Source organism: Oncorhynchus mykiss, chromosome 25 (assembly GCF_057628025.1).
Source record: "Oncorhynchus mykiss isolate SJ-2025 chromosome 25, ASM5762802v1, whole genome shotgun sequence".
NCBI lineage: Eukaryota > Metazoa > Chordata > Actinopteri > Salmoniformes > Salmonidae > Oncorhynchus > Oncorhynchus mykiss.
The window spans coordinates 21,734,265-21,758,878 of NC_143046.1; the positions used below are offsets into that span (position 1 = coordinate 21,734,265).

The 24,614-nt window shown below is 46.7% G+C and overlaps 1 protein-coding gene across 4 annotated transcripts in view; it reads left to right on the forward strand.

The window, feature by feature from the left end:
- LOC110504767 (X-linked interleukin-1 receptor accessory protein-like 2) overlaps nt 1-24,614 on the forward strand; it is a 457,839-nt gene that overhangs the window by 247,320 nt on the left and 185,905 nt on the right. For 3 of the 4 annotated variants that reach the window (XM_090219380.1, XM_021583579.3, XM_090219381.1), the window contains exon 3: nt 8,857-9,130. In XM_090219380.1, coding sequence (XP_090075506.1) covers nt 8,857-9,130 — 274 coding nt within the window. Of the gene's footprint in view, nt 1-8,856; nt 9,131-9,324; nt 9,538-24,614 lie in introns of those variants that run through there. The other variant, XM_090219383.1, reaches the window with a different exon arrangement.

Here is a 24,614-nt window from a genome sequence, read left to right on the forward strand (position 1 = left end):
GTGTTTCTATGGACATAATTATGTTATGTTCGCTAGTAGGCCAATACATAACCTGCCAATATGTTATGTTCAGTCAGACAAAGCTCACATTCATGCCTGACTCCCAGATGTTGAAAGAGCATCAGGGCTCTCAAGCCACTCCATCCAGTGGTTGTAGCAGGATTGGATCGTCATAGTGTTGTGTTGAGTAAACAAAGACTCTCTTTCTGCCAGATGCTCCCCTCGTCGACTGACCCTTGACGTACTGCTGTCTCTCTGACGTCTTTCTGTCTCTCTCCCTTGACTTCCTACTAACTCCCTGGGGCTCCTTGTCTCCTGCTCAGCTAGCACCCTGATCAAGATACACCGTGTCCTTCTTTCTTCACATACTAAGGTTGTAGGTTAATCATGTATTGTACTACAATACTATTTTATATGTATAAGGATCAAAGCGTCTTTCATAGTATGCATCTATTTGAGAAATGTATACCGCACATACAGAGCCTTCAGAAAGTATTCAGACCCCTTGACTTTTTCAAAATTTTGTTACGTACAGTCTTATTCTAAAATGGATTAAATAAATACAAATCCTCAGCAATCTACACACAATACCCTATAATGACGAAGCCAAAACAGATTTTTAGATTTTTTTTGCAAAAAAACCCCATAAATACCTTATTTACATACGTTTTCAGAAACTTTGCTATGAGACTCGAAACTGTGCTGAGGTGCATGCTGTTTCCGTTGATCATCTTAGGGATGAGTCCACCTTGGAGTCCACCTGTGGTAAATTCAATTGATTGGACATGATTTGGAAAGGCACACACCTGTCTATATAAGGTCCCACAGTTGACAGCAATAACCAAGCCTTGAGGTCAAAGGAATTGTCCATAGAGCTCTGAGACAGGATTATATCAAAGCACAGATCTGGGGAAGGGTATCAAAACATTGAAAGTTTGAAGGTCCCCAAGAACACAGTGGCCTCCATCATTCTTAAATGGAAGATGTTTGGAATCACCAAGACCCTTCCTAGAGCAGGCCGCCTAGCCAAACTGAGCAATTGGGGAGAAGGGTGGTGGTCAAGAACCCAATGGTCACTCTGACAGAGCTCCAGTGTTCCTCTGTGGAGATGGGAGAACCTTCCAGAAGGACTACAATCTCTGCAGCACTCCACCAATCAGGCCTTTATGGTAGAGTGGTACAGACGGAAGCTACTCCTCAGTAAAAGGCACATGACAGCCCGCTTGGCGTTTGCCAAAAGGCACATAAAGACTCTCAGACCATGAGAAACAAGATTCTCTAGTCTGATGAAACCAAGAATGTCAAGCTTCACGTCTGGAGGAAAACTAGCACCATCCCTACAGGGAAGCATGGTGGTGGCAGCATCATGCTGTGAGGATGTTTTTCAGCGGCAAGTATTGGAAGACTAGTCAGGATCGAGGCAAAGATGAACAGAGCAAAGTACAGAGAGATCCTTAATGAAAATCTGCTCAAGAGCGCTCAGGACCTCAGACTGGGGCGACAGTTCAACCTTCCAACTAGACAACGACCCTAAGCACTCAGCCAAGAAAACGCAGGAGTGGCTTCGGGACAAGTCTCTGAAAGTCTTGAGCTTCCCAGCCAGAGCCTGGACTTGACCCAATCAAACATCTCTGTACAGCTTGAGAGGATCTGCAGAGAAGAATGGGAGAAACATCCCAAATACAGGTGTGCCAAGCTTGTAGCGTCATACCCAAGAAGACTTGAGACTGTAATCGCTGCAAAAGGTGCTTCAACAAATTACTGAGTAAAGTGTCTGAAAACCTACGCAAATGTGATATTTTATATACTGTAAATGTTTTTTATAAATGAGCAAACATTTCTAAAAACCTGTTTTTGCTTTGTCAATATGGGGTATTGTGTGTAGATTGATGATGAACAAAAACTATTTAATACATTTTAGAATAAGTCTGTAACCTCACAAAATGTGGGTTGAATACTTTCCAAAGGCACTGTAAACATCACTGTTTAAGTGAGGATGCTGTGTTTCAACTTGCTAGAGATCAGCCCTTTTCCCTCTGTATAGTAATAAGTTATATATACATTACTAGTCAAACGTTTGAACACAAATACTCATTCAAGGGTTTTTCTTTATTTTTACTATTTTCTACATGGTAGAATAATAGTGAAGATGTCAAAACTATAAAATAACACATATGGAATCATGTATCACATGAAATCAATTCAAATTGTATTTGTCACATGCGCCGAATTCATTAGGTGTAGTACAGTGAATTGTCAGACCCTTAACCAACAATGCAGTTTTAAGAAAATCCCTAAAAAAGTAAGAGATAAAATAACAAATAATTAAAGAGCAGCAGTAAATAACAATGGTGGGGTTATATACAGGGGGTACCGGTACAGAGTCAGTGTGTCAATGTGCATGGGGCACCGATGTCGAGGTAATTATGTACATTTAAGTAGAGTTATTAAAGTGGCTATGCATAGATAATAACAGAGAGTAGCAGCAGCGTGGGGGGGGGGGGGGGGTAGCCATTTGATTAGCTGTTCAGAAGACTTATGGCTTGGGGGTAGAAGCTATTTAGGAGCCTCTTGGACCTAGACTTGTCTCGCCGTGCGGTGGCTGGAGTCTTTGACAATTTTTAGGGCCTTCCTCTGACACCGCCTGGTATAGAGGTCCTGGATGGCAGGACGCTTGGCCCCGGTGATGTACTGGGCCGTGCACACTACCCTCTGTAGTGCCTTGCGGTCAGAGGCCGGGCAGTTGCCATACCAGGCAGTGATGCAAACCATCAGGATGCTCTCGATGGTGCAGCTGTAAAACCTTTTGAGGATCTGAGGACCCATGCCATATCTTTTCAGTCTCCTGAGGGGGAATATGTTTTATCGTGCCCTCTTCATGACTGTCTTGGTGTGCTTGGACCATGTTAGTTTGTTGGTGATGTGGACGCCAAGGAACTTGAAGCTCTCAACCTGCTCCACTACATTCCCATCGATGAGAATGGGGGCGTGCTCGGTCCTCCTTTTCCTGTAGTCCACAATCATCTCCTTTGTCTTGATCACGTTGAGGGAGAGGTTGAACTGCACTGTTGGTTAATGGCTTGTAAGTCTACACTTGTTGTATTTGGCACATGTGGCAAATACAGTTTGATTTGAATTTGTCCTTCCACCACACAGTCAGGTCTCTGACATCCTCCCTATAGGCTGTCTCATCGTTGTCGGTGATCAGGCCTACCACTGTTATGTCATCAGCAAACTTAATGATGGTGTTGGAGTCGTGCCTGGCCATGCAGTCATGAATGAACAAGGAGTACAGGAGAGGACTGAGCACGCACCCCTGAGGGGCCCCCGTGTTGAGGATCAGCGTGGAGGATATGATGTTACCTACCCATACCATCTGTGGGCGGCCCGTCAGGAAGTCCAGGATGTTTAGTCCCAGGGTCCTTAGCTTAGTGATGAGCTATGAGGGCACTATGGTGTTGAACTCTGAGCTGTAGTCAATTTTTTTATTTAATTTTATTGCTTTTCTTTTTTCTTTTACCTTTATTTAACCAGGTAGGCTAGTTGAGAACAAGTTCTCATTTGCAACTGCGACCTGGCCAAGATAAAGCAAAGCAGTTCGACACATACAACATCACAAAGTTACACATGGAATAGACAAACATACAATCAATAATACAGTAGAAAAATCTATATACAGCATGTGGAAATGTGGTAGGATAAGAGAGGTAAGCCAATAAATAGGCCATGGTGGCGAAGTAATTACAATATAGCAATTAAACACTGGAATGGTAGAATGTGCAGAAGATGAATGTGCAAGTAGAGATACTGGAGTGCAAAGGAGCAAGATAAATAAATAAATACCGCATGGGGATGAGGTAGATTGGATGGACTATTTACAGATGAGCTATGTACAGGTCCAGTGATCTGTGAGCTGCTCTGACAGCTCCATCTTTAGTGATTTTTGTAGTTCTTTCTAGCCATTGGCAGCAGAGAACTGGAAGGAGGCTTTGGCTTTGGGGGGTGACCAGTGAGATATACCTGCTGGAGCGTGTGCTACGGGTGGGTGCTGCTATGGTGAGATAAGGCGGGGCTTTACCTAGCAGAGACTTGTATATGTATGTATGTACTGTATGTATGTATGTGTGTATGTATGTATGTATGTATGTATGTATGTATGTATGTGTGTGTGTGTGTGTGTGTGTGTGTGTGTGTGTGTGTGTGTGTGTGTGTGTGTGTGTGTGTGTGTGTGTGTGTGTGTGTGTGTGTGTGTGTGTGTATATATGTAAGATTCCTACACACAATACACAGTGGTATTGTTTAACTCATTAGTCCCTCTGCATCAGTAAGACATGTGCTGTATAATAATGTGCATGAGCCATATTCAAATTCGAGAGACTGGGAAAACAAAATAAATATACCTTACAGAGGGTTTACGTGTTTGACATGGCAAATAAATGTAAATCCCTTTTGTGGTCTGGACGGACTTCTGTGGTCAAGTCTATTTATTTAAAAGGGCCTACAAGTTGTGCGTTGATAAACTGCTTCTCCAGCTCCTTAACAGGAGGGGCCATAACCCTCCCCCTTCTCTAGCTCCATAACAGGAGGGGCTATAACCCTCCCCACGTCTCTAGCTCCATAACAGGAGGGGCTATAACCCTCCCCACTTCTCCAGCTCCATAACAGGAGGGGCCATAACCCTCCCCACTTCTCCAGCTCCATAACAGGAGGGGCCATAACCCTCCCCACTTCTCCAGCTCCATAACAGGAGGGGCCATAACCCTCCCCACTTCTCCAGCTCCATAATAGGAGGGGCCATAACCCTCCCCACTTCTCCAGCTCCATAACAGGAGGGGCCATAACCCTCCCCACTTCTCTAGCTCCATAACAGGAGGGGCCATAACCCTCCCCACTTCTCCAGCTCCATAACAGGAGGGGGCATAACCTTCCCCACTTCTCCAGCTCCATAACAGGAGGGGCCATAACCCTCCCCACTTCTCTAGCTCCATAACAGGAGGGGCTATAACCCTCCCCACTTCTCCAGCTCCATAACAGGAGGGGCCATAACCCTCCCCACTTCTCCAGCTCCATAACAAGAGGGCCCATAACATATTTATTTTCCTCTGATAAGAGGAATGTAACTCATTTCAAGATTTATATCAAAATGGCTGTAACCCCTGCTCCCCCATTTATACCTCTGTAAAGCTACATGTCCACTAAAAGCTATTCATTCACATTTCTCAAGAAAATCCTAAACAAACTATCAAATGCAAGGACTGAAATTGCACATCAGCACAAAATATTTGGTGGGCTATAGCTCTGACGTTGACTTTTTTCCTCCTCTCAGCTGTCATTGCTGAAATTGCTATACTGCTTCATGATAAACTTGGCCAGTGTGCAGCAGCCAGGTCAAGCTATTATTATTAAAGCAGGTGCTGAGATCTACACAGGATTTTACAATGGATTGTGATTCTCTGTTGGGCTTAGTAGCTGTGAGGGCTGACGACCAGCAGCTAGAGACCTCAGTACTGGTTTTACAGCCCCTTTGTACCGACACACTGTGTGTGTGTATTTCATGGTGATGCCTTTATGTACCATTGTAGCAGACTATATTTCAATTTTTCAGTGGCTTTTCTTGGAAAGGTGAGAGAGTTAATGGACAGTTTCATGACATTGGGTTGTTATATTACATATGTTCAGTCCTTCCCATCTGTGGCCTGCTTTATGACACATCCTGGTTACTACTTTATTCTAACTTATTTTCAGACTCAAATATTATAGGTGGCGTTGTGCAAATGGGGATCTGTTACAGCAGCTGACTGGAATTATATATCTGGCCTGTTAGGCCTCATCGTCACAATGAATAGCTCCCTCCTCAACCTTGCCACAGTGGCAAACACCAGGGAGGCAACAATGAATGAATCATTCAGAAAAGTGCATTGCGGCTGTGACTTCAGACAACATATGGTTGCTTCTCCAGCGCCCGTTTATTTAATCTGTAACCTGAGCACTCAGCGTTGGTTGGCTGTGCCTTTTGTCTAAAAGACAGTACATTAACCTAGCAGATTGAACTAATGCGTGCCGCTTCTGCTTTCCTTGCATCTCATCTCCCACACGTTTGAGCTCTCACAAATAAACTCAGGGAACATCACCTTCCATCGTAACCCTTCCCCTTGGCTCCAGCCTGCAGATTGGAGCCATCTCCTCCTCCTCCTCCTCCTCCTCCTCCTCCTCAGGCTCACTTGATGGATGTAATTTCCCCTTGTCAATTTTTACTTCCTGTCTATGTCAGGAATTCATTTTCCAACCTGGCAAGACAAATAATTATCCGAAATAATATAATCTATACTGTAAATCGTCTTGGTGGCAGACCTCAACACATTACAATGGACAGTTTTTCAATGTAAAACATATTTATAGGACACAGAGTGCTGGGACATGTACCTGGAGTCTGTAATTCCACTGATGTGCAACTGTGTTTCTGTAGGCAATTGGGGCTGTCAGCTTTTCTCATCAAGTTGACATCCGTATTTATGTTCCTCTGACTCAATGTCTATTATGACAGATGACAAAAAGACTGTCTTCATGTCTTCAATGAGTTGTCCATCCATGTAGCTGGCTGACCTGGCATTTGGGGTTTGTAATGTGAAAGCATCCTACTGTACTGTAGTCACACAATGAGAAGAGTAGCAGTCCATTTTAGGCAATTCACTGGTCATTTTTGGCCATAGACATACAGTACATCTTAAAGTAGTTATTATTTGAAAATTAACTGTGTTCATGGTAGAGTAAATTATTTTCTTTGCCTCTCTACAACAGCAGTGCCTTAGCTGCTAACTGGTTTATCCTAAATAACCCTGAATTAGTCTGATTGTGACTATGACCTTCTCTGCCTCAGCCTGTCATACGCTATTGTTTCACCATGTGTCACGGGTTCAAAGCTCACCAGCATTAAGGCAATCTTGACATGCTCATCATTACTGGCTCCTGTGGCTTTTCCCCCACTACTCACCTATGGATGACAATGGAGAGAGAGGAGAGCGGCAGCTAATTACCGAGTACAACTTGAAATGTCTTTGAAGCCTAGCTAGAGAGCTCCCATTTAGGATGCAAATGAAAATCCAAATGGAGAAGATGAATATGAGATGAGATTTTCTTCCTACTGCAAGGCACTAGTGTGAATACTTTAGAAGTCATTTGAATTTGACCCCCACAGTATAGGCTTAGTAGCTTCCATTTTCTGTAGCTCTATTATCAAATCAAATCAAACTTTGTTTGTCACATGCACCGAATACAACAAGTGTAGACCTTACTGTAAAATGCTTACTTACAAGCCCTTAACCAACAGTATAGTTCACAATAAAATAACAATAACGAGGCTATATATAGGGGGTACCAGTACCGAGTCAGTTTGTGGGGGTACAGGTTAGTTGAGGTAATTTGTACATGTAGGTAGGGGTGAAGTGACTATGCATAAATTATAAACAGTGCGTAGCATCAGTGTACAAAACAAATTGAGCGAGGTGTCAATGTAAATAGTCCGGTGGCCATGTGATTAATTGTTCAGCAGTCTAATGGCTTGGGGGTAGAAGCTGTTAAGGAGCCTTTTGGTCCGGTACCGCTTGCCATGCAGTAGCAGACAAAACAGTCTATGACTTGGGTGACTGGAGTCTCTGACAATTTTATGGGCTTTTTTCTGACACCGCCTATTATATAGGCCCTGGATGGCAGGAAGCTTGGCCCCAGTGATGTACTGGGCCGTACACACTACCCACTGTAGCTCCTTACGGTCAGATGCCGAGCAGTTGCCATGCCAGGCAGTGATGCAACCGGTCAGGATGCTCTCGATGGTGCAGCTGTAGAACCTTTTGAGGATCTGGGGACCCATGCCAAATCTTTTCAGTCTCCTGAGGGGGAAAGGTTTTGTTGTGCCCTCTTCAAGACGGTCTTGGTGTGTTTGGACCATGATAGTTTGTTGGTGATGTGGACACCAAGGATCTTCAAACTCTCGCTACACTACAGCCCCATTGATGTTAATGGGGGCCTGTTCAGCCCGCTTTTTCTGGTAGTCCACGATCAGCTCCTTTGTCTTGCTTACATTGAGGGAGAGGTTGTTGTCCTGGCACCACACTGCCAGTTCTCTGACCTCCTCCCTATAGGCTGCCTCATCGTTGTCGGTGATCAGGCCTACCACTGTTGTGTCGTCTGCAAACTTAATGATGGTTTTGGAGTCGTGTTTGGCCACGCAGTCGTGGGTGAACAGGGAGTACAGAAGGGGACTAAGTACACACCCCTGAGGAGCCCCAGTGTTGAGGATCAGCGTGGCAGACGTGTTGTTGCCTACCCTTACCACCTGGGGGCTGCCCGTCAGGAAGTCCATGATCCAGTTGCAGAGGGAGTTGTTTAGTCCCAGGGTCCTTAGCTTACTGATGAGCTTTGTGGGCACTATGGTGTTGAACGTTGAGCTGGGGTCAATGAATAGTATTCTCACATAGGTGTTCCTTTTGTCCAGGTGGGAAAGGGCAGTGTGGAGTGAGATTGAGATTGCGTCATCTGTGGATCTGTTGGGGCGGTATGCGAATTGGAGTGGGTCTAGGGTAACCGGGAGGATACTGTTGATGTGAGCCATGACCAGCCTTTCAAAGCACTTCATGGCTACCGACGTGAGTGCTACGGGGCAGTAATCATTTAGGCAGGTTACCTTCGCTTCCTTGGGCAAAGGGACTATGGTGGATTTGGGTTTTCATTGCTCCATGCATTGTAGGATGAGGTTTAGGCTCTTAGTTCCTAGTTTAGCAAGCATATTATTCCATGACACCAACAACCACTCTGTTTGCACCAGTCCCCTAACCATATGTACTACTTCCTCCTCCACAGTGGACGGCTGCATCGATTGGTCGGTAGACCTGAAGAGGTACCGGGTCCTAGCAGGGGAACCAGTGAGGGTGAAGTGCGCCCTATTCTACAGCTACATCAGGACCAACTACTCCATGACTCAGAGCGCCAAGCTCCGGCTCATCTGGTACAAAAACAAAGGGGACTCTGAGGAGCCTATCATCTTCTCCGGCCATCGGCTCAGCAAGGAGGATGACTCCATCTGGTTCCGCTCAGCTGAGCTGGAGGACAACGGCTTCTACACCTGTGTCCTGAGGTGGGTTTATTTAGTTCCTGTGCCTCTGAGGAATGAAACAGTTGAGCTTTTCTTACAGTAACCCCCAACCAAGCACCATGTTTATTTTAGTCATCCACAGCCCACATTTTCAGGAATGTTCAACTGTTCATTGGATAACAGTTCATGACTGATCTTGGCTAGTGGTCCCACATATTGTACAGTAGTTTGAGAGGCCCTAATTTATCCATTTAGTTTACATCTACTTTCCAAAGCTACTGTGGTGAGTCAGTGTGTCTATTGTGATGCTGAACAGCCTCCTTGTTGCACGCCCACCGCGCCAGCCAAGCAAGCCCTGCGATTGCACACAGCATAAGGAGGAGGGAGAGAGCCACATCGCATGCCATGTTTCGTTTCCTCGCGGAGGAATGCATGACTCGCCTTGCGAGGTTAGTTCACCCCTGACACTGAACTGTGTTTGACTCGTGTTGTGGAACATGCAACTGACATTCCACAAAAGAATAGGCTTTGCCAAAATCATTAATATCAAATCCATGATGTTCCTGTCAGTTCTATGCGAGAAGGATTGTGCTAGAATTCCCTCCTCGGATTATGACATCAAACAACCTGCGAATCATTTGATGAATAAATAAAAGGTGTTTTTATAACATCTAGTAAAAATATTTTCACTGTTCCTAGCTACTTTACCGTAAGAGTCCATATTGAATAGAAAATAGAGACAACCTGACAGGGGCTTCAGCAAAACTCTCCTCAGATGAAGATCCAGCCCCTCTCTAACAAAGCTGATGCTTCTCCCTGGCCAATAATAAGTGTTTTCTCCCTCCTCTGCACTCCCCTCATGCTACGCTAACAGTCTATTTAGGAGAAGGTCCTGTCACTTTCACCTCGCTTCTTATTTTACTTACTTTCCCACCGAGTTGGTCATAGCAACAGCCACAGCTCAGACAGCCAGGCGCATTGCATTCCAATGTGTTAGCTAGCTGGAGAGTCATCAAGCTGAGCCTTATTCTTTTGCCTGGGGAACGACAGATCGTTTGGAAGGAGAAGAAAAAACCATACTGGAAATTGAAGTGGCATTTTGCCCTGTGAAATGTGTTACTGAAAATAAGATACTGTATACAGTGATGTATCTCTATGAAGTAATCTCAATATCCTCCAAATTCAATTCATTGTCTGTCAAAGACTATCAAGGTGAAAAGAAGAGAGAAGTCCTCTTTTCACGCTTTAGTTTCCATTAATGGTGACTCTTGATCCCTGAAACCAAAGGAGCAGAAATCCAGATAAGTGGTGTTTTGGGTTTCTGGAGATCCCCAAGCAGCTTCTTTAATTAACCCCCAGAATACTGAAACTCCCAATAATGATACAAAACTACATCAGCACAGAGGAAGAAAGGCTGGCAGCACCCAGTTCTGAATCTAAAGGTAGGAATGTACAGTCTTCTCAGAGACAATTGCTGTAAAATGACATTGGCAGATGCTGCTGTGTCTGAAATGACAGGTTGGCTCTGGAATGACAGGGTGGCTCTGGAATGGAGGAATGTATTTTCTCAGAGGGTCTGCTGACTGCAGGAGGGGTAATATTCTGTGTCTGTCTCAGGCCCCCTACGCAGACCACTTGGAATAAAACAGACATCTTCAAACACACACACACACACAAACACAAACACATACACAGATACACACGCACAAACACACACTAGCCCTGCCATCGAGGCCTTCATGGCAGTTATATGGGGTACCAGGCAATGTCCTGTTTTATTGCAACATGAACAGTGACTAATCATGCCTGAATGCCAGAGAATCTCACAGCACCAGCATGACATGTTAAGCTGTAGCCAACGAGTCGATGCAATCTGCCCGGCTAATGCGCCTCGAGAGACAGATTCACCACACCTTTATTTCTCATTCTCTCCAGTGAGGCTAGACGAACCTCCCACATCACAGCACTGATGGAGGCATTTCACACCTTCCCCCAAACAATGGACACACGCTTAGCTTTGTTCAATAACTTTATGCCGAGGAGAAATACAACACATGTTCCCAATGTCTGAGGGATGCCTCTTATACAACACATATACAGTACATTATCTGAGCTAGGCTATCCCCCTGAGGCCTGTAGGGTAATATGTGCCACCTGTCTTTTTCTCCCCTCATAAGATAATTGTTCTTTCTCCAATCGCCCGGATGTCACAGACCTTTTCTTTCAAAGCGGTCCAGGTTTTGAACCTTTCTATTAATCTGTACACGCAGGAGCCCATTAGAGAGAGAGAGAGCCAGAGAAGTGAGTCTGTTCTTTGGCACTGGCTGAATCTACGCTACCTCGCTTGCCAGTTCAAGTCAAATATTACACGCTCAAGCTTCAGCTTTGACAAGAATCAACTTTTAAACTCTCAAAACCACATTTATATTTACTTGGGCAGAGACTATTGTTATAAATGTCTACAAAGAGGGGATGGAGAGTGATCTGTCTGGCTTTCATGGAATCACATCAAAGACAAATCTATTGGTATACAGTAACTCACCAACCAGTGATTAAAAATGTTTTCAGTAAATACATTACAACGGGTCTAGACTTAAACAATCATTGTTAAAATGCTGTTCTACTAGATAAGATGTAATCATTTTGTAATTTCAAGCTTCACCATATGAGGCTGTGTTCTACTAGATGAGATGTAATCATTTTGTAATGTGAAGCTTCACCATATGAGGCTGTTGTAATGGGGTGCGTGCTGGTGGCAGGGTAGTCAGGCGCAGGAGAACGAACTTGGTATAAACGTAGTATTTTAATAAATGCTCACAAACTGTGGGTACAAGTGGGTACAAAACCCGTTGCACACCATAACATACATAACATACAAAGTACCAATACATACAACAAACAATCACCGACAAGGACATGAGGGGAAACAGAGGGTTAAATACATCTAATTGATGGGATTTGAACCAGGTGTGATGGAAGACAAGACAAAACCAATGGAAAATGAAAAATGAATTAGTGATGGCTAGAAGACCGGTGACTTCGACCTCCGAACACCACTCGAACAAGGAGAGGGACCGACTTCGGCGGAAGTCGTGACAGTACCCTGGAGCCGCGTGTCGACACCGACCTCGGGGACGACCCAGAGGGCGAGGCACAGGGCGATCCAGATGGAGACGGTGGAAATCTCGCAGCATAGAAGGATCCAACACGTCCTCCACCGGAACCCAGCATCTCTCCTCCGGACCATACCCCTCCCAGTCCACGAGGTCCTGGAGGCCCCTCGCCCGACGTCTCGAATCCAGTATGGAACGAACAGGGTACGCTGGGGCCCCCTCGACATCCAGAGGGGGCGGAGGAGTGGGCCAGCCACCACCGGCCTGAGGAGAGACACATGGAACGAGGGGTTAATGCGGTAATCCGGGGGAAGCTGTGACCTATAACATACCTCGTTCACTCTCCTCGGGACTTTAAATGGCCCCACAAACCGCGGACCCAGCTTCCGACAGGGCAGGCGGAGGGGCAGGTTTCGGGTCGAGAGCCAGACCCGGTCCCCCGGGGCAAACATGGGTGCCTCACTGCGGTGACGGTCTACTTTCTGAAGGTGGACATGAGCGGTGTCCCATGTCCCTCCGCGCGCCGGAACTAGTCATCCACCGCAGGAGCCTCGGTCTGACTCTGCTGCCAAGGAGCCAGAACCGGCTGATACCCCAAAAAATACTGGAAGGGAGAGAGGTTAGTTAAGGAGTGGCGGAGAGAGTTCTGGGCCATCTCTGCCCAGTGCACGAATGCTGCCCCCTCTCCCGGCCGGTCCTGGAAATAAGACCTCAGAAAACTACTCACATCCTGGTTAACTCTCTCCACCTGCACGTTACTCTCGGGGTGAAAACCTGAGGTAAGGCTGACCGAGACCCCCAGACGTTCCATGAACGCCCTCCAGACCCTCGACATGAACTGGAGACCCCGATCAGACACTATATCCTCAGGCACCCTGTAGTGCCGGAGGACGTGAGTAAACAGGGCCTCTGCAGTCTGTAGGGCCGTAGGGAGACCGGGCAAAGTGAGGAGACGACAGGACTTAGTAAAACGATCCACAATGACCAGGATCGTGGTGTTACCCTGTGAAGGTGGAAGATCGATTATGAAATCCACCGACAGGTGCGACCACGGCCGTTGTGGAACGGGTAAGGGTTGTAGGTTACCTCTGGGCAGGTGCCTAGCAGCCTTACACTGGGTGCACACCGAGCAGGCGGAAACATAAACCCTCACATCCTTAGCCAAAGTGGGCCACCAGTACTTCCCACTAAGACAGAGCCCCATCCGGGCCAATCCCAGGATGACCAGAGTAGGGGGATGTGTGGGCCCAATAGATTAGCTGGTCGCGGACAACAGACGGAATGTACAGACGCCCAGCTGGACACTGAGGGGGAGTGGGCTCTGCACGTGACGCCCACTCCATGTCCGCGTCCAGCTCCCATACTACCGACGCCACCAAGCAAGAGGCAGGGAGTATGGGCGTGGGATCCATGGGCCGCTCCTCTGTGTCATACAGCCGGGAAAATGCGTCTGCCTTAATGTTCTGGGAGCCTGGTCTGTAAGAAAGGGTATACACAAAATGGGTGAAAAACATGGCCCACCTTGCGTGGCGAAGGTTCAGTTTCCTCGCCGCCCGGATGTACTCCAGATTGCGGTGGTCAGTCCGGATGAGAAAAGGGTGTTTAGCCCCCTCAAGCCAATGTCTCTACGCCTTCAAGGACTTGACGACAGCCAACAACACCCGGTCCTCCACGTCATAGTTTCGCTCCGCCGGGCTGAGCTTCTTCGAGAACAAGGCACAAGGGAGGAGCTTCGGTGGCACACCCGAGCGCTGAGAGAGCACAGCTCCTATCAAATCAAATCAAATCAAATGTATTTATATAGCCGTTCGTACATCAGCTGATATCTCAAAGTGCTGTACAGAAACCCAGCCTAAAACCCCAAACAGCAAGCAATGCAGGTGTAGAAGCACGGTGGCTAGGAAAAACTCCCTAGAAAGGCCAAAACCTAGGAAGAAACCTAGAGAGGAACCAGGCTATGTGGGGTGGCCAGTCCTCTTCTGGCTGTGCCGGGTGGAGATTACAGAGCGTGGCCAAGATGTTCAAATGTTCATAAATAACCAGCATGGTCAAATAATAATAATCACAGGCAGAACTGGAGCAGCAGCACGGCCAGGTGGACTAGGGACGGCAAGGAGTCAGGTAGTCCTGAGGCATGGTCCTAGGGCTCAGGTCCTCTGAGAGAGAGAAAGAAAGAGAGAAAGAGAGAATTAGAGAGAGCATACTTAAATTCACACAGGACACCGGATAGGACAGGAGAAGTACTCCAGATATAAGAAACTGACCCTAGCCCCCCGAAACAAAAACCCTATGCAGCATAAATACTGGAGGCTGAGAGAGGAGGGGTCAGGAGACACTGTGGCCCCATCCGATGACACCCCCGGACAGGGCCAAACAGGAAGGGTATAACCCCACCCACTTTGCCAAAGCACAGCCCCCACACCACTAGAGGGATATCTTCAAACACCAATTTACCATCCTGAGACAAGGCTGAGTATAGCCCACAAAGATCTCCTCCACGGCACAACCCAATGGGGGGCGCCAACCCAGACAGGAAGATCACATCAGTGACTCAACCCACTCAAGTGACGCACCCCTCCTAGGGACGGTATGAAAGAGCCCTAGTAAGCCAGTTACTCAGCTTTCCGTTCACCTTCACACTCCTGGGCGAGACTACACTCAATCATATGACCCACTGAAGAGATGAGTCTTCAGTAAAGACTTAAAGGTTGAGACCGAGTTTGCGTCTTTCACATGGGTAGGCAGACCATTCCATAAAAATGGAGCTCTATAGGAGAAAGCCCTGCCTCCAGCTGTTTGCTTAGAAATTCTAGGGACAATTAGGAGGCCTGCGTCTTGTGACCGTAGCGTACGTGTAGGTATGTACGGCAGGACCAAATCAGAGAGATAGGTAGGAGCAAGCCCATGTAATGCTTTGTAGGTTAGCAGTAAAACCTTGAAATCAGCCCTTGCCTTCACAGGAAGCCCGTGTAGGGAGGCTAGCACTGGAGTAATATGATAAAACATTTTGGTTCTAGTCAAGATTCTAGCAGCCGTATTTAGCACTAACTGAAGTTTATTTAGTGCTTTATCCAGGTCGCCGGAAAGTAGAGCATTGCAGTAGTCTAACCTCGAAGTGACAAAAGCATGGATTAGTTTTTCTGCATCATTTTTGGACAGAAAGTTTCAGATTTTTACAATGTTACGTAGATGGAAAAAAGCTGTCCTTGAAACAGTCTTGATATGTTCTTCAAAAGAGAGATCAGGGTCCAGAGTAACGCCGAGCTGCTTCACAGTTTTATTTGAGACGACTGTACAACCATTAAGATTAATTGTCAGATTCAACAGAAGATCTCTTTGTTTCTTGGGACCTAGAACAAGCATCTCTGTTTTGTCCGAGTTTAAAAGTAGAACGTTTGCAGCCATCCACTTCCTTATGTCTGAAACACATGCTTCTAGCAAGGGCAATTTTGTGGCTTCACCATGTTTCATTGAAATGTACAGCTGTGTGTCATCCGCATGGCAGTGAAAGTTAACATTATATTTTCGAATGACATCCCCAAGAGGTAAAATACACTGCTCAAAAAAATAAAGGGAACACTAAATTAACACATCCTAGATCTGAACGAATTAAATATTCTTATTAAATGCTTTTTTCTTTACATAGTTGAATGTGCTGACAACAAAATCACTCAAAAATTATCAATGGAAATCAAATGTATCAACCCATGGAGGGACTGGATTTGGACTCACATTTAAAATTAAAGTGGAAAACCACACTACAGGCTGATCCAACTTTGATGTAATGTCCTTAAAACAAGTCAAAATGAGGCTCAGTAGTGTGTGTGGCCTCCAAGTGCCTGTATGACCTCCCTACAACGCCTGGGCATGCTCCTGATGAGGTGGCGGATGGTCTCCTGAGGGATCTCCTCCTAGACCTGGACTAAAGCATCCGCCAACTCCTGGACAGTCTGTGGTACAACGTGGCGTTGGTGGGTGGAGCGAGACATGATGTCCCAGATGTGCTCAATTGGATTCAGGTCTGGGGAACGGGCGTGCCGGTCCATAGCATCAATGTATTCCTCTTTCAAGAACTGCTTACACACTCCAGCCACATGAGGTCTAGCATTGTCTTGCATTAGAAGGAACCCAGGGCCAACCGCATCAGCATATGGTCTCACAAGGGGTCTGAGGATCTCATCTCGGTACCTAATGGCAGTCAGGCTACCTCTGGCGAGCACATGGAGGTCTGTGCGGCCCCCCAAAGAAATGCCACCCCACACCATGACTGACCCACCGCCAAACCGGTCATGCTGGAGGATGTTGCAGGCAGCAGAATGTTCTCCACGGCGTCTCCAGACTGTCACGTCTGTCACATGTGCTCAGTGTGAACCTGCTTTCATCTGTGAAGAGCACAGGGCGCCAGTGGCAAATTTGCCAATCTTGGTGTTCTCTGGCAAATGAAAAACGTCCTGCACGGTGTTGGGCTGTAAGCACAACCCCCACCTGTGGATGTCGGGCCCTCATACCACCCTCATGGAGTCTGTTTCTGACCGTTTGAGCAGACACATGCACATTTGTGGCCTGCTGGAGGTCATTTTGCAGGGCTCTGGCAGTGCTCCTCCTGCTCCTCCTTGCACAAAGGCGGAGGTAGCGGTCCTGCTGCTGGGTTGTTGCCCTCCTACGGCCTCCTCCACATCTCCTGATGTACTGGCCTGTCTCCTGGTAGCACCTCCATGCTCTGGACACTACGCTGACAGACACAGCAAACCTTCTTGCCACAGCTCGCATTGATGTGCCATCCTGGATGCCGCCAGCATTCAAAAGTGACCAAAACATCAGCCAGGAAGCTTAGGAACTGAGAAGTGGTCTGTGGTCCCCACCTGCAGAACCACTCCTTTATTGGGGGTGTCTTGCTAATTGCCTATAATTTCCACTTGTTGTTTATTCCATTTGCACAACAGCATGTGCCATTTATTGTTAATCAGTGTTGCTTCCTAAGTGGACAGTTTGATTTCACAGAAGTGTGATTGACTTGGAATTACATTGTGTTGTTTAAGTGTTCCCTTTATTTTTTTGAGCAGTGTATATAGTGAAAACAATAGTGGTCCTAAAACGGAACCTTGAGGAACACCGAAATTTACAGTTGATTTGTCAGAGGACAAACCATTCACAGAGACACACTGATATCTTTCCGACAGATAATATCTATACCAGGCCAGAACTTGTCCGTGTAGACCAATTTGGGTTTCCAATCTCTCCAAAAGAATGTGGTGATCGATGGTATCAAAAGCAGCACTAAGGTCTAGGAGCACGAGGACAGATGCAGAGCCTCGGTCTGATGCCATTAAAAGGTAATTTACCACGTTCACAAGTGCAGTCTCAGTGCTATGATGGGGTCAGCCTCTTCTAAGATTTTTGAGAGGAGTGGAAGATTCGATATCGGCCAATTATTTTTTTATATTTTCTGGGTCAAGGTTTGGTTTTTTCAAGAGAGGCTTTATTACTGACACTTTTAGTGACTTTGGTACACATCCGGTGGATAGAGAGCCGTTTATTATGTTCAACATAGGAGGGCCAAGCACAGGAAGCAGCTCTTTCAGTAGGTTAGTTGGAATAGGGTCCAGTATGCAGCTTGAAGGGTTAGAGGCCATGATTATTTTCATCATCGTGTCAAGAGATATAGTACTAAAACACTTGAGTGTCTCTCTTGATCCTAGGTCCTGGCAGAGTTGTGCAGACTCAGGACAACTGAGCTTTGAAGGAATACGCAGATTTAAAGAGGAGTCCGTAATTTGCTTTCTAATAATCATGATCTTTTCCTCAAAGAAGTTCATGAATTTATTACTGCAGAAGTGAAAGCCACCCTCTCTTGGGAAATGCTGCTTTTTAGTTAGCTTTGCGACAGTATCAAAAAGGAATTTTGGATTGTTCTTATTTTCCTCAATTAAGTTGGAAAAAAGGACGATCGAGCAGCAGTAAGGGCTCTTCGATACTGCACGGTCTTTCCAAGCTAGTCGGATGAATTCCAGATTGGTGTGGCGCCATTTCCGTTCCAATTTTCTGGAAGCTTGCTTCAGAGCTCGGGTATTTTCTGTATACCAGGGAGCTAGTTTCTTATGAGAAATGTTTTGAGGTTTTAGGGGTGCAACTGCATCTAGGGTATTGCACAAGGTTAAATTGAGTTCCTCAGTTAGGTGGTTAACTGATTTTTATCATCTGGCGTCCTTGTGTAGACAGAGGGAGTCTGGAAGGACATCAAGGAATCTTTGTGTTGTCTGTGAATATATAGCACAACTTTTGATGTTCCTTGGTTGGGGTCTGAGCAGATTATTTGTTGCAATTGCAAACGTAATAAAATGGTGGTCCGATAGTCCAGGATAATGAGGAAAAACATTAAGATCCACAACATTTATTCCATGGGACAAAGCTAGGTCCAGAGTATGACTGTGACAGTGAGTAGGTCCAGAGACATGTTGGACAAAACCCACTGAGTCGATGATGGCTCCGAAAACCTTTTGGAGTGGGTCTGTGGATATTTTCCATGTGAATATTAAAGTCACCAAAGATTAGAATATTATCTGCTCAATGAGGAACGCTGTATATGGCCCAGGAGGCCTGTAAACAGTAGCTATAAAAAGTGATTGAGTAGGTTGCATAGATTTCATGACTAGAAGCTCAAAAGACGAAAACGTCTTTTTTTTTTTGTAAATTGAAATTTGCTATCGTAAATGTTAGCAACACCTTCGACTTTGCGGGATGCACGGGGGATATGGTCACTAGTGTAGCCAGGAGGTGAGGCCTCATTTAACACAGTGAATTCATCAGGCTTAAGCCACGTTTCAGTCAGGCCAATCACATCAAGATTATGATCAGTGATTAGTTCATTGACTATAATTGCCTTTGAAGTAAGGGATCTAACATTAAGTAGCCCTATTTTGAGATGTGATGTATCATGATCTCTTTCAATAATGACAGGAATGGAGGAGGTCTTTATCCTACTGAGATTGCTAAAGCGAACACCGCCATGTTTAGTTTTGCCCAACCTAGGTCGAGGCACAGACACGGTCTCAGACACGGTCTCAACCTCCTCTATGAACGCCAAAGAGGGATCCGGATGGGCCAGCACGGGAGCCAAGGTAAACAGAGCCCTCAGGTGACTGAAAACCCTGTCTCACTCAGCTGTACACTGCAAACGCACCGGACCCCCCTTCAGTAGTGAAGTAATGGGAGCTGCTACCTGACCAAAACCCTGGATAAACCTCCGGTAGTAGTTGGCAAACCCTAAGAATCGCCGCACCTCCTTTACCGTGGTGGGAGTCGGCCAATTACGCACGGCTGCAATGCGATCACTCTCCATCTCCACCCCTGACGTGGAAATACGATACCCTACGAGGGAGACGGACTGTTGGAAGAACAGGCATGTCTCAGCCTTGACGTACAGGTCATGCTCCAACAGGCGACCAAGCACTCTGCGCACGTGCAGCGGAGTATATCAAAATGTTATCAATATACACCACTACACCCTGCCCGTGCAGGTCCCTTGTATACGAAATGTTGGAAGACTGATGGCGCATTCATCAACCCTTACGACATGACGAGGTACTCATAGTGCCCAGAGGTGTTACTGAAAGCCGTCTTCCACTCGTCTCCCTCCTGGATACGCACCAGGTTGTAAGCGCTCCTGAGATCTAGTTTGGTGAAGAAGCGCACCCCGTGCATTGACTCTATTTCTGTTACTATGAGCGGTAGTGGGTAACTATACCTCACCGTGATCTGATTTAGACCCCGATAGTCAATACACGGGCACAGACCCCCATCCTTCTTCTTCACAAAAATAAACTTGAGGAGGCGGGTGAAGTGGAGGACCGAATGTACCCCTGACGCAGGGATTCGGAGACATATGTTTCCATAGCCTCCTGTGAGAGGGGATACACGTGACTCCTGGGAAGTGCAGCGTCTAACAGGAGATCTATCGCACAATCGCGCCCATCGATGAGGTGGTAATTAAGTGGCCTTCTTTTTAGAGAAGGCGAGAGCCAAATCGGCATATTCAGGGGGAATGTGGTCTGGACTCTCCACCGTAGTAGCACCAACAGAAACCCCTAAACATCTACCTGAGCACTCTCGCGACCACCCCGTAAGAGCCCTCTGTGGCCAAGAAACAGTGGGGTTATGACAAGCTAACCAGGGTAGGCCCAGCACCACGGGAAACACAGGAGAGTCAATAAGAAAGAGACTAATTCTCTCCTTATGATTCCTCTGTGTCACCATGCCCAAAGGAGCGGTGACCTCCCTAATCAACCCTGACCCTAATGGTCGACTATCGAAGGCGTGAAAGGGGAAAGGCACATCCACGGGACAAATGGGGATCCCTAAACTATGGGCTAAAGCTTTATCAATGAAATTCCCAGCCGCGCCTGAATCGATGAGCGCCTTATGCTGGGAATGTGGGGAAAACTCAGGAAAAGTGACAGACACAAACATATGTGCAACAGAGGACTCTGGGTGAGGAAGGTGCCAGCTCACCTGGGGTGACGCCAGAGCGCCCTGCCTGCTGCCTCGATTCCCAGAGGAACCCGCCCGGCACCGACCGGCAGTGTGACCTCTGCGGCACAGATAGTGCACGAGCAGGAACCCCCTCCTTTCTTCCTGCGCACCCCCCCCCCCCCCCCCCCTTCCCAGCTCCATGGGTATCGGAGAGGGGGTGCGGGAGGATGGAACCACCAGACCCCGATCTGAACGTCCGCGAGCAGCCAGCAGGTTGAGGGTGGTGTCTCTGCAGACCCAGCTCCCGACGGACGTCCTCGCGTAGACTGCAGCGGTAATGATCGATCAGGGCCTTGTTCCATCCCGCGCTGGCAGCCAGGGTCCTAAACTCAGGTCGGAATCATAGGCGCTCCTCGTCTCTTGCCTGAGATGGTAGAGGCGCTCACCCGCCGCTCTACCCTCGGGTGCGTGATTGAAGACTGTGTGAACTCCTCAAACTGATCCAACACCGCATCTCCCTCTCTCCACACGGCGTTGGCCCACTCCAGGGCTTTCCCGGTGAGGCACGAGACGAGGGCAAACACCCTCTCATGGTCCGATGGATCTGGGTGGACCGTGGCCAGATAGAGGTTTAATTGAAGGAGGAAACCCTGGCAGTATGCAGCACTCCCGTCGAACTCCTGTGGCAAGGAGAGATGGATTCCACTGGGTTCAGGCAGGAAAGGGGCACTCAGGGGAGACCCCGGTTGTGCTGGTGGAGGCGCTGGAAGAACTCCCTGTCTCTCCCATCGGTCCAATGTCTGGACAACGCAGTCTATGGCGGCACCAAGATGGTAAAGTATTACTGCATGCTCCTGGACGCGCTCCTCTACCTATATGGCCAGGGTACCTTTTCCTGCTGACTCCATAGAAGGGTCGGTGATTTTGTAATGGGGTGCGTGCTGGTGGCAGGGAAGTCAGGCGCAGGAGAACGAACTTGGTATAAACGGAGTAATTTAATAAATGCTCACAAACTCTGAAAACCAACATATACAAAATAAAGAAAGTGGGTACAAAACCCTTCGCAAACCATAACATACAAAGCACCAATACATAAAAAAACAATCACCGACAAGGACATGAGGGGAAACAGGGGGTTAAGTACACAACATGTAATTGATGGGATTGGAACCAGGTGTGATGGAAGACAAGACAAAACCAATTAAAAATTAAAAATGGATCAGTGATGGCTAGAAGATCGGTGACATCGACGGCCGAACACCGCTCGAACAAGGAGAGGGGCCGACTTCGGCGGAAGTTGTGACAGCTGTGTTAGAGGGTAGACCGTCTTTTAGGAAAAATCTATCCAAACAAAATAAAAATACCTTCTGAGACATTATTATTGATAGATAAAACCAGTTAGTTATCAGACACACAGACAGACAGGCAGACAGACAGAGATTCTCACAGACAGGCAGCTAGGCAGCGTAGCTATGAGATGTTAATTTGTAAGCCCCTCACTTGCAGAACATCATATAGCATCTGAAAGCTATGATCCTTATTGATGTCAGCTGTTAAATCCACTTCAATAAGTGTATATGAAGGGGAGGAGACAGGTTAATAAAGGATTTTTAAGCCTTGAGACAATTGAGACATGGATTGTGTATATGTGCCATTCAGAGGGTGAATGGGCAATACTAAAGATTTAAGTGCCTTTGAACTGGGTATGGTAGTTTGTCAAGAACTGCAACGCTGCTGGGTTTTTCACGATCAACAGATTCCTGTGTGTATCAAGAATGGTCCACCGCCCAAAGAACATCCAGTAAACGGCAGACCAGTGGTCGAAAATAGGGACAAAGGAGGCTGACACGAACTACGCAGAGCAACAGAGTACATGTATCCATTCTGCTGTGTCAACATATCAGGTGGTTGTGCTATGGTGTGGGCTGTGTTTTCATGACACACATTGGGCCCCTTGATATAAGTGGAGAAACATTTCAATGCCACAGGATTTCTGAACAGCATTGCCAATCAGGTGCATCCCTTTATGGCAGCAAAATAATGCACAATTCGTCGTAGCCCGACACGAATGGGGTATGGCAGCTGACGACCTTACATACCAGTGTATCCATCTGCGAATTGATTTTTTCAGCAGGATAATGCCACAATGGTTCCAAGAACATGACAGTAATTTTTAAGCTTACTGCAGTGGCCTGCCCAGTCACCAGATCTCAATCCAAGATGAAATAAGCTATTCAGAGTAGAGATCCACTACCACCCAACTTGACACAACTGTGGGAAGCATTGTTGTCAACATGGGCCATCATGCCTGTGGAACGCTTCCGACACCTTGTAGAGTCTATGCCCCGACGACTTGAGGCTGTTCTGAGGGGAAAAGGGGGTGCAAACATGTTCTTAATGTTTTGTATACTCACTGTATTTTGAAACTGTGAGAGTGATAGTTAAATCCGTTTTCAATTTCATTGTATTTCTATTGTGAATTCATTCAACACATCTTGACTGACATACTGTATCATTTGACCACTACAGTGCATCTGTTATGATAATAATCCATATAAAGTGCAGTAATTTGTTAAATTAGAGGTACGTGTGAAAGTGAAACCGTTGTTGAAATACTATAAAAGTCTGAGATAATGGGAAATAGAATGAGAGGCTAATATTGCTCTTTTGGACGATTGGTAGGAGTTTTTTTGCCGAAAGTACAGATTGGCTCATCAGATATAATTTCCCATGAGGATTTAAGACCTGCTTTAGAGAGGCAAACAAACACATGCCATTCCAGTGCACAACCCAAGTGCTATCCGCTCTCAGGTTTTAGTCAACAGCAACTTTTCAGTGGGAGCTTGCTGATCTCACAGCCCTCGATGAGCCAATGTTTTGGATGCAATCATCAGCAAAACAAAATGTAACATACCATTTCCATACACCATTGCACGACAGGTTGAAGTCCAGAGGGGTTTCTTTGCCATCAATGGGCTCCCAAATACAAGCAGAGCAGTAGAAGACAGCAACATCGCCATAAAAGCACAATCCCAAAACAAGTTATGTGAACAGAAAAGCTTTCCACTCTTAATGTGCAAGTGATAGGTTATGTGATGCGCAAAAGACGCTGCTGAATGTGGTGGCCAGGTGGAATGCACGACTCACAGAACAGCAATGTTGGCCTATACTCATACAGGAGACAGCTGTTGAGGATGGATGGCTTATTGGTGAGTTGCCTACTCATTTGAGGGATATTTGCCATTGCTAAAGCAACTTGAATTGCCCTAATGGTCCGCTCTTTGTACCTATGTTTTTATTTTTACTGGTCAAGCCTGTGTGTTGAGGCACAGATCTGGGGAAGGGTATCGAAAAATGTCTGCAGCATTGAAGGACCCCAAGAACACAGTGGCCTCCATCATTTTTAAATGGAAGACGTTTGGAACTACCAAGACTCTTCCTAGAGCTGGCCGCCCGGCCAAACTGAACAATCGGGGGAAAAGGGCATTGGTCAGGGAGGTTACCAAGAACCTGATGGTCACTCTGACAGAGTTCTTGAGATCCTCTGTGGAGATGGGAGAATCTTCCAGAAGGACAACCATCTCTGCACCACTCAATCAGGCCTTTATGGTAGAGTGGCCACACGAAGCTACTCCTCAGTAAGAGGCACATGACAGCCCGCTTGGAGTTGCCAAGACTCTCAGACCATGAGAAACAAGATTCTCTGGTCGGATGAAACCAAGATTTAACTCTTTGGCCTGAATGCCAAGCGTCACATCTGGAGGAAACCTGGCACCATCCCTACGGTGAAGCATGGTGCTGGCAGCATCATGCTGTGGGGATGTTTTTCAACAGCAGGGACTGGAAGACTAGTCAGGATCGAGGCAAACATGAACGGAGCCAAGTACAAGGAGTTCTTTGATGAAAGCCTGCTCAAGAGTGCTCAGGACCTCAGACTGGGGCAA